We start from the raw sequence: 10,800 nt of genomic DNA, 5'->3' as shown, positions 1-10,800 counted from the left end.
CTGATAAACAGATTCTAGGATTGTATGGAATCGATCTTCCTGCTTCCAGTCACTGTAATAAACAGACAGTACGTGATCACACTCCTCTCTTTGTAAGACTGCATAAGTTTAAAATCAGACTGCATTTGTATAAAAAAGCCAATACTGCTGCCAATGACTGTGACACATGCTGCAGCTCAGAAACAGATGTAATCACTTTTATTTTTAGAATCATTTAAACTTCATAAACAACAGGCTCAGATTTCAAAGATGGCCATCTTAACTACAACTTTAAAGTAGTCTTCATTAATTAGTTATTTGATGTACACATGAAATTGTGTTCTTGAAAGGACTTTATCAACCCCCTCCAGCTCAAGGCTTTAATACAGAAGATGGTGCGTTGCAAGTCACTGAACTGATCATCATGCCCACTCTAACCTTTCTATTTTTTGCAGAGTTTAAAATAGGTGCCACTGAGATGTTGTTGGGACATGGCCAGCTTGTCCCCTGCACAGCTGTTTCACCTAGTCTGCTCATTCAACTGCCCGTGTACCGGAGGGCCACAGCTTGCTAGCAGATCTGTTGGAGGATGAAGAGGTGGGCCACAAAGACTGAGAGGAAGGGAATGAAGGTGGAGAAGCAGGACGGTCCAACCAAGAGCCAAGAGTCGAAGGCTTCTTCCGAGAGGGTGTCCATGGACCTTCTCCGCCACAGGATTGGCAGGTATGGTATAAATTGTAACAGTTGCTTTGCTGGGCAGAAACAGCTCTGAGAGGCAGATGGGAGGAGTGCCTTCTGGACACAGTTCACTTCTTCGGATCTCCTAGACCTTCTGTGCAATGACGAGCCTTGTGAATCAAAGCCCTCTGATCCAACCAGCAAGTCAATGCGACCTTAACTAGTGAGCTGATGTTGGGGGAGGGGGAACTGCACCAAATTAAAAGAATCAGAACTTCAGAGTCAGCAGTTTGAGATTTTTGAGAAGTCAGGACTCATGGATACTTAACTCTGGAGCATCTGTGTGGTTCTGTACTGGAGGGAGGTGATTGACAGCTGACTGCAGCATTTGATTACTTGTAGAACTTAAACCCAAAATCAGAAGAGAACGAATTTTAACATAAATGGAAACAGGAGTAAGGCATCCCGGCCAAACTGCTGCAGAAAACAAGCGCTGAGCAGCCTACTTGTCACTCCTGGTTCCGTCATCTGCAGTTACCTGCGTCTGCAGCCCACACTGCTTCACACTGTCACACAGAGACACCAGGCTGAGAATTAATCTGGTTGATCTTAGCTGGATGGCAAGAACATCCTTTTTGGGTAGGAACAGGCACAGACCCTCCCAAACTACCACCCGTCCAATCCAGATGGGAATATCTGTATTGGTGATGGGATGAGTACAACAGGTTTCCTTTGGAAGGATACCTATCCCCTTCTAACTTCTTCAGGAGATTAGTACGGAATTTGTTGCTTTCGAGAAAGGTCTAGAGCAAAGGAGGTAGTGTTGGGATGATTCAATGTTTGCTTCACCACTAAAAACAGGGGATTTGAACATTTGAAACAAAAAACAGAAAATATTGGAAAAACTCAGCACGACAGGCCACAGCTGTGGGAAGAGGAACAGAAATAATGTTTCAGATCGAAGACCCTTCATCGGAACTAGGAAGGAGACAAAGGCAGGGAGAATAGGAGAGTGGGGAATGTCTCTGATAAGATAAAACCAGGTTGTGTGATCTGTCTTCTGCTGCAGAAGGTTTATAAGGCATGCAGTGGGAAGACACACGTGAGAATGTTTTGCAGGTACAGTACGTATTCTCTATTACAGACAAAATCAAGTTGTGTTTATGACGAGTGCGTATATGCACAGGTGCAGTTGCAATGCAGCATCACAGGCGCATTCACAGAAAACAGTAAATCAAACACAACTTCCACAGAAATTAACACCAAAGATCATTTTAGTACAAAATGGTCAAATCATCATAGTGTTACTAGATTCTAAGGATTAGGGGTTTTGCTGGTTGGTTCAAGAACTAAATGATTGAAGGGATGTGGCTGCTCCTGAACCTTATTAACACATTGCTAGCATTTATTTGTCCATTCCTATCTGTCACTGAACAGAAGTAGTTATGAGTCAACCAAATTGGGAGATTAAACATAATAGGTTACCCAGCAACACACACAAAATGCTGGAAGAACTCAGTAGGCTAGGCAGCATCTATGGAAAAAACAGTTAAGGCTTCAGGCCGAGACCCTTTATCAGGACTGGAGAGAAAAAGATGAGCAGATTTAAAAGGTGGGGGGAGGAGAGAGAGAAATGTAAAGTGAAAAGTGAAACCAGGACAGGAGGGATGAAGTAAAGAGTTGGGAAGTTGATTGGAGAAAGAGATACAGGGCTGGGAAAGGGGAAATCTGATAGGAGAGGACAGAAGGCCATGGGAGAAAGATAAGGGGGAGGAGCACCAGAGGGAGGTGATGGGTAGGCAAGGAGATAATGTAAGGGAAGGAAAGGGGGATGGGGAATGGTGAAGGAGAGGGTGGGGGCATTACCAGAAGTTTGAGAAATCTATGTTCATGAGGCCATGGACTGAAATATTGGAATGGGAATGGGAAGTGGAATTAAAATGGGTGGCCACTGGGAGATCCCTTTTCTTCTGGCGGAATGAGCGTAGGTGCTCAGCAAAGTCTCCCAATCTACGTCAGGTCTCACTGCTGTACAGGAGGCCACACTGGGAGCACTGAACACAGGGTATGAGCCCAACACACTAAAAGATGAAGTGTTGCCTCACCTGGAAGGACTGTTTGGGACCCTGACTGGTAGCGAGGGAGGTGGGGTAGGGGCAGGTGTAGCACTTGTTTGCTTGAGTCCCTCCGTCTCTCAGAGAATTAAGAGCTGGATGCAGAGGCTGGTGGTGTGGTAGGTGAGGACAAGAGGATCCCTATCTCCAGGAGGGTGGCGGGAGGATGGGGTGAGGACAGACGTGCTAAAAAAGGAAGAGATGCAATTGAGGGCAGTGTTGATGGTGGAGGAAGGGAAGCTCATTTCTTTCAAAAAGGAGGACATCGCCTTCACTCTGGAATGATAAACCTCATCCTGAGAGCAGAGACGGAGGAACTGAGAGAAGGGGTTGGTGTTTTAACAAGTAACAGAGTGGGAAGAGGAATATTCCAGGTAGCTGTGTGAGTCTGTGCGTTTAAAATAGACATCAGTAGATAAGCTGTCTCCAGAGATAGAGGCAGTGAGATCAAGAAAGGGGAGGGAGGTGTCGGAAATGGAGCAGGTAAGCTTGAGGGTAGGGAGGGAGTTGGAGGCAAAGTTGATGAAGTCGACAAACTTGGCTTGGGTGCAGGAAGCACCAATGCAGTTGTCGACATAATGAGGGAAAAGTGAGGGACGGATACTAGTATAGGCTTAGAACATGGGCTGGCCATCACCTCTCTCTGGTGCTCCTCCCCCCTTATCTTTTTTCCATGGCCTTCTGTTCTCTCCTATCAGACTTCCCCTTCTCCAGCCCTGCACCAATCAACTTTCCAGATCTTTACTTCATCTAACCCCCTCCAGGTTTCACCTACCACCTGCGTTTCTCTCTCCTCTCCCTACTTTTTAAATCTACTCCTCATCTTTTTTTCTCCAGTCCTGCCAAAGGGTCTCAGAGCGAAACGTTGACTGTATGTTTTTTTCCATAGATGCTGTCTGGCCTGCTGAATTCCTCCAGCATTTTGCTTGTGTTGCTTGCATTTCCAGTATCTGCAGATTTTTTCTTGTTTATGATAGATTACTTCCTTGAAGGTCAATGAAAACCAGTTGGAATTTACAACAAACCAGTAGTGACTGTTATTGAGGTCTGCATTTTATTTTCTTTTAATTCCAAGCCCTTATTTATTTGAAGTTTAATTCCCCAGCTGCCAATATGGGGTCCAAGCTCATGGCTTTGAGTCAATGGTCTGGACCTTGATATTACTTGAGCATGGTATCTTAGATAGGAACTAATCAAAACAAAACAGAGATACCTTTATGAAGCAATCTGTAGACACCAAGAGACTGCAGATACTGGAATCGTAAGCAACAAACTTGCTTCCTGATACAAGGTTTCAAACTGAAACATATATAGTTCCTTTCACCATCCCCATCCCCAGAGATGTTGCCTGACCCGCTGAGTTCCCCCAACAGATTGTTTGTTGCTATTTAAGGAAGGAAGTAAACAGGGAACAGTTATTTACAAATGGTTCAAGTTCACAGTAAATTTATTATCAAAGTACATATATGTTACCATATACAACTCTGAGGTTCGTTTGTTGACAGGCATACACAGTAAATCCAAGAAACAATAGAATCAATGAAAGACATTACCCAACAGGAGGGACAAGCAACCAATGTGCAAAGGACAACAAACAGTGCAAATATAAGAGCAAAATAATAAGCAATAAATAACAAGAACATGCAATGAAGAGTCCTTGAAAATGATCCTGATGTTGTGGGAACAGCTCAAGAGCCTAATGGTTGAGGCGGATATCTGTTGAACCTAGTTGTGTGAGTGCTGAGGCTCCTGTATCTTCTTCCTGATGATAGCAACAAGAAGAGAGCATGTCCTGGGTGGTGAGGGTCCCCGATGATGGATGCTGCTTTCCTGCATCAGTGCTCTGAGTAGATGAGCTTTATGCTGGGAAGGGCTTTACCTGTGATGGACTGGGCTGCAACCACTACATTCTGTAGGATTTTTCATTCAAGGGCTTTGGTGTTTCCATACCAGGCCATGATACAACCAGTCAATATACTCTCCATCACAAAGCTATAGGACTTTGTCAAAGCATTAGATGTCGTGCCTAATCTTCACAAATTCCTAAGGAAGTAGAAGCACTGCCGTGCTTTCTTTGTAATGGCTCTTACAAAGGACAGATACTCTGCAATGAAAACACTGAGGAATTTAAAGTTGCTGACCCTCTCCACCCCTGAAGTCCCAAAGAGGACTGGCTCATGGACTCCAGTTTCTCCTCCTGAGGTCAATAATTTGCTCCTCAGTCTTGCTGACAGTGAGTGAGAGGTTGATGTTGTGTCACCACTCAGTCAGACTTTCAATCTCGCTCCTATATGCTAATTCGTCACCACCTTTGATTCGGCCAATGACAGTTGGTCAGCAAACTTAAGTATGGCATTGGAGATGTGCTTAGTCTCACAGTCATAAGTATAATGTGAGTAGAGCAGGGGGCTAAGCACACAGCCTTGTGGTGCACCTGTACTCATGGTGAACATGGAGATGATGTTGCCAATCCGAACTGACTGCGGTTTACAAGTGAGGAAATTGAGGATCCAATTGCACAGGGGGGAATTGAGGCTTAGGTCTTGAAGTTTGTTGATTGGCTTTGAAGGAATGATAGAATTGAACGCCAAGCTGTAGCCAATAATGAGCATTCTGATGCATGCCCCTTCAATGTCCAGATGTTCTGGGTTTGAGTGAAGAGCCAATGTAATTGCACCTGCTGTGGACCTGTAGTGACGATAGGCAAATTGGAATGGAAGCAAGTCGCTCCTCAGGCAGGAGTTGATATGTTTCATCACCAGCCTCTCAAAGCTCTTCATCACAGTGGATGTCAGTGCTATTGGATGATAGTCATTGAGGCAGGTTACCACATTCTTCTTAGGCATCAGTATAACTGAAGCTTGCCTGAAGCTGATGGGTAACTCAGACTACCAAAGAAAGAGGTTAAAGATATCAGTAATAGTGGTCTTGGAGAATAACAAGTCACAGAGAGTCATACAACATGGTAACAAGTTACTTGGGGCATTTAATCTACACTGACTATCAACCACCTACAACATCTCCATTCCTCCATTGTATTTTCCCCACACTGCCCAGATTGTCCTTCCACTCATCCACACCAGATGGGTAGCCTACTGTGTCCAAATAATCCACCAACCCATATGTGCTTTGTATGTGGGAGAAAACAGGAGTACCTGGGACTGGAATAATGGAATGGTCAGATTAGTGAGTGTGATGTATTTGGATTTTCAAAAGGATTTCAGAAAGGTAAAGACTATTAAATGGAATTAGAGGACAGGGTATTTGTGGGGAAGATATTGCTGTGGATTGCAATTTGCTGAAGGACAGAAAACATCATTGAAATAAATGAATAAATATGATAGACTGTGGCCCATCATGTGCCACAGAGATGAGTGCTGGGGCCCAGTTGATCTGGATGCAGGGATCAAGCGTAATGTATCCAAACTCGCTGGTGGTATGAAATTAGGCAAGAGTGTGGACTGTGAGGAGGATCGATGCTTTGGGGGCAATGGACAGGGTAACTGAGTGAGGGAGGCCAGGGGAAATGGAATATAATGTGGAAACTTGTGAGGTTTATCCACTTTGGTAGAAAGAACATGGATAAATGATGAGAAATTGAAGGGTTTTAATCTTCAGAGGGACCAAGGAATTCTTGTAATCTTATCACTAATATGAGGTTCAGCAATCATTTGGAAAGTAGTTCAATAGGTGGGCCTTGTTGTAAGAGGATCTGAGTACAGGAGTAGAGATGTCATACGCAAGTTAAATGAAGCTCTGATGAGACTGCTGGTAAGGCAGCTCACACATGGAGCTCAGATCTAGTGTAGAATCAGGTTGACCGTCAACCAAAGAATACAGACTCTCACCTCAGTATTCCAACTTGCCAAGGACCCCTCTCCTCCTTCTGGGACAATTACTTGTGCATGTCGCTGTTACTATATTGGCCATAACGGACAGATGAGGAGAAATTTCCTTACCACAAGAAACGGACAGATGAGGAGAAATTTCCTTACCACAAGAATCAGACAGATGAGGAAAATTTTCCTTGTGGCAACCACAAGGATTGTTACTGTGGAAAAACAGGTTCACAGTTTAGGTGAGTGGGGTCAGAAGACACTCACTACTAGTAAGTAGGTTAACTACTTATTTACTAGACAAAGCAGACACTAAACATTCAGTATTTAGTAACATTCAAGCTAAACTCGGTTACAGATACTTGTCTAAACTGAGTGCCCAAAGAGCAGGACGAAGGGACATCAAACATACACACAGTGGCACGTACTTATCAAAAGTGTGCACCCAGGCACTCCTTACTGCAGCACCCTCACCTACCTGGACCACAGCGACACGAGAGCTAGATTTAAACCCTACCAATGCCTTGACACCATCAGCTAAATGGCAGCTAGTGGGAGGGGCCACAATGCCCCCTACATAGTGGGGGGGGGGGTTCGATGAGCAGGTAAGTTAAAGACACTTACTGCAACATTCCACCTCTGGAAAGTCACAACACAGTGACACTCAACCTTCAGGCAAGGAGAACCCCTAAGGACATCCCACTCTACCACACGCAATAATACCCAGAATTATCAGCACACCAGTTACTATCCAGTGTATTGCAGTTTTCCACCAGCCTCCCAAGATCAACTTCCCGAGGGATGATGTAGTTATGGAGCTGCCCCCTACTTCTCTGATCTTATCTGACTGCTCAGCCCGCTGAGTAAATGTTTCCAGCCTCCTAGGGTGTAGGGGCTGCACTCCTGTCCGGTCACCACACAGATTTCTCCATCGGCACATCGTCCGATTTTGCAAGGCCGTCACCTCAGCTGACACCCTGGTCAGGGCATCAATGGTGGCCGTCTCGGTGGCATCGCAGAGGCCATGCGCATCAGTTGCCAGGATAGCCCGGCCACACCAAACAGGGGAAAGGGCATCATACAGAATCCTTCTGCCTCTTACTGCACCGAACCTCACGGCCAGGGCGCTCGTCCGGGCTATCCAGTTACGATGAAGACGCCACAGGTAGACGTACTGTTTAAACATCCCGGGGCTATACCCCACCGACTGGTCGGACCCGTGTGCTCATCGACACTCCTTCCACTTCCCTGCTGGCAGAAGGATTACTCTCAGCCTCGGGAGGGACCTTGGGATTAGACAAACCACAAAGAGTATAAACCCTGAGAGCACTTACTCCGCCGGGGGGTTACTGAGATCCAACATTGATGATGAAGTGTGGTTCAGAAGGGGCAGACGAGAGCCGGGGTTGCATCAACCTCGTCCACAGCCGTTCCAACACGGGTGGCCCGAGTTGGCACCGCCTGCTAGAGTCCTTGAAGCGCACAAACCTCCACACGACGTCAACGATGAAATTACACACCAGACCTCTGTTTTGCAACAAGTTAACTTGAACCCCTACCAGCTGCTCGAGAAGTCTGGTGATTTTCCTCACTGTCAGCACAGGTCCGGTTGGATCCCAAACACCCCGAACCCTGGATGGATCTTCAGAAAAGCAAACTGGGAAAAAAATCACCTGGCAAGTCTACAATACGCGCAGAATACCACCTTTCCACCGATTTCATAGACTTCGCGAAAGAGGCAATGTCGACAAGAATGCATTCCTTGTTGGTCTAAAGAAAGCAAGGAACTATTTCGAGAGTTTAAAACAACAGGTGAGAGAAGTACCGCTAATGGTCTCACGTCGCTCCACCACCACAACCGAAGCAGCCGAAAACGTGGCCTTCACTCACCGCAGCAACCCTGCATGGCCCATCCTCAAACTTTACAACACGCAAGCAACAAAGCAGTTGTCCAGTCAGTGCAGACAACACACCAGGCACAGAGGAACGTACATCCCAACCATCAATTCGAAACAAGTCAAACACGAATACCAAAACGTTACAATAGCGCTAGAGTATGCTACATCTGCAATAACAGCCGCCAAAGTAAAATCGGCCTTGCAAAGCACTAAATCGGCAAAAGCCGCCGGCGTCGACGGCATCTCTCCAGAAGCGCTGAAACATCTCGGAGAGGGGAGTACTGTTGTCAGAACAAAAGGGAAATACCCCGAAACGTGCCGAACTCATTGCGATATCGAAACCAGACGACCCAGCAAGTTACCGGCCAATTTCTCTCTTCTGCTGTGTGACAAACTTCTTGAGCGTATTATTTTATCTAGAATATTACCCCGGTAGATCCTTACATTCCGATCGACCAAGCTGTCTTCAGACAACACCAGTGAGCGAGGTGTCACACTCACATCGAATCAGGCTTTGAACTCCAAAAGAAAACCACAGCAACTTTTAATCGATTTATCCGCTGCATGCGACATCGTTTGAAACCAAGGCTTAATGTTAAAACTAGCCCGAATGATCCCATATAAAAAGATCCTACGTTCCGCCACAGAATGACAGGCACCCGTCCTTTCTTCACCCGCCCAGGGAGTGACACCCGTCGCATTATGAAATTCCGCAAGGGTCAGTTTTGGCTCCAACCATATAACAATTACAGCACGGAAACAGGCCACCTCGGCCCTTCTAGTCCGTGCTGAACCTAGTCCAACTGACCCGCACTCAGCCCATAACCCTCCATTCCTTTCCTGTCCATATACCTACCAATTTTTTTTAAATGACAAAATCGAACCTACCTCTACCACTTCTACTGGAAGCTCGTTCCACACAGCTACCACTCTCTGGGTAAAGAAGTTACCCCTCGTGTTACCCCTAAACTTTTCCCCCTAACTCTCAACTCATGTCCTCTTGTTTGAATCTCCCCTACTCTCAATGGAAAAAGCCTATCCACGTCAACTCTATCCCCTCATAATTTTAAATACCTCTATCGTCTCCCCTCAACCTTCTACGCTCCAATGAATAAAAACCTAACTTGTTCAATCTTTCCCTGTAACTTAGGTGCTGAAACCCAGGTAACATTCTAGTAAATCTTCTCTGTACTCTCTCTATTTTGTTGACATCTTTCCTCTAATTTGGTGACCAGAACTGTACACAATACTCCAGATTCGGCCTTATCAATGCCTTGTACAATTTTAACATTACATCCCAACTCTATACTCAATGCTCTGATTTATAAAGGCCAGCATAGCAAAAGCTTTTTTCACCACCCTACCCACATGAGATTCCACCTTCAGGGTACTATGCACCGTTATTCCTAGATCACTCTGTTCTACTGCATTCCTCAATGCCCTATCATTTACCATGTATGTCCTATTTTGATTATTCCTACCAAAATGTAGCTCCTCACATTTATCAGCATTAAACTTCATCTGTCATTGCTCAGCCCACTCTTCCAACTGGCCTAAATCTCTCTGCAAACTTTGAAAACCTACTTCATTATCCACAACGCCACCTACCTTAGTATCATCTGCATACCTACTAATCCAATTTACCACCCCATTGTGCGCCTTGTTCTATCTGTCCCTCAGTCACCTCCGTGAAACCAAATCTATTAAATTCGGATTGGCCCATAGCCTTCCAAACAAACGATGTCAAATCAATTGAAAGAACCCTTCCCTAGGATATCAACTCCCTATCCAACTACTTCACAAAGTGGTACCTAAAAATGAATGCCAACAAAACAGTAACTTCCATATTTCATCTGAACTAAAACAACATAAATCCAAATGACAAACAGCTACCCAATAATCCATACCCAAAGTACTTAGGAGTCACACTGGATCGGACTCTCTCACCCACCTTCGAAATTTGGCAAGAAAACTAAAATTCAAACCGGCCATGGCCAGGAAGATAGTAAGAACTAACGGGTCAGACCTACGAACTAGCAGCCTAGCACTATGTTTCTCAGTCGTTGCATATTGCGCACACACCTTGCTCACACAAACACCATGTTTCCACCAGAATAATCTCAGGAGCCCTAAAACCCGCACCTGTCCGCGGCTATTAACAAGCGGAATAGCTCCCCAGTGATCCGGAGATACACAGCTTCAGCAAAATTCTACAAGCGCATCCAAAATATGCCAACAACCGTCCAGTTCGTAAACTCATCGAAAATGCCACTCCAACTTCCCGAGTCAAATCCC

The 10,800-nt window shown here is 45.4% G+C and overlaps 1 protein-coding gene across 1 annotated transcript in view; it reads left to right on the top strand.

The window, feature by feature from the left end:
- Nucleotides 1–568: 568 nt before the first annotated feature.
- LOC132403759 (single-pass membrane and coiled-coil domain-containing protein 1-like) overlaps nt 569–10,800 on the top strand; it is a 48,559-nt gene continuing 38,327 nt past the window's right edge. The window contains exon 1 of the mRNA XM_059987427.1: nt 569–702. Coding sequence (XP_059843410.1) covers nt 569–702 — 134 coding nt within the window. The remainder of the gene's footprint in view (nt 703–10,800) is intronic.

The sequence above is a fragment of the Hypanus sabinus genome, chromosome 2, assembly GCF_030144855.1.
Source record: "Hypanus sabinus isolate sHypSab1 chromosome 2, sHypSab1.hap1, whole genome shotgun sequence".
In the NCBI taxonomy this organism is placed as follows: Eukaryota; Metazoa; Chordata; class Chondrichthyes; order Myliobatiformes; family Dasyatidae; genus Hypanus; species Hypanus sabinus.
The sequence above is the reverse complement of the archived record's forward strand: the minus strand, read 5'-3'. Positions and strand labels throughout refer to the sequence as shown.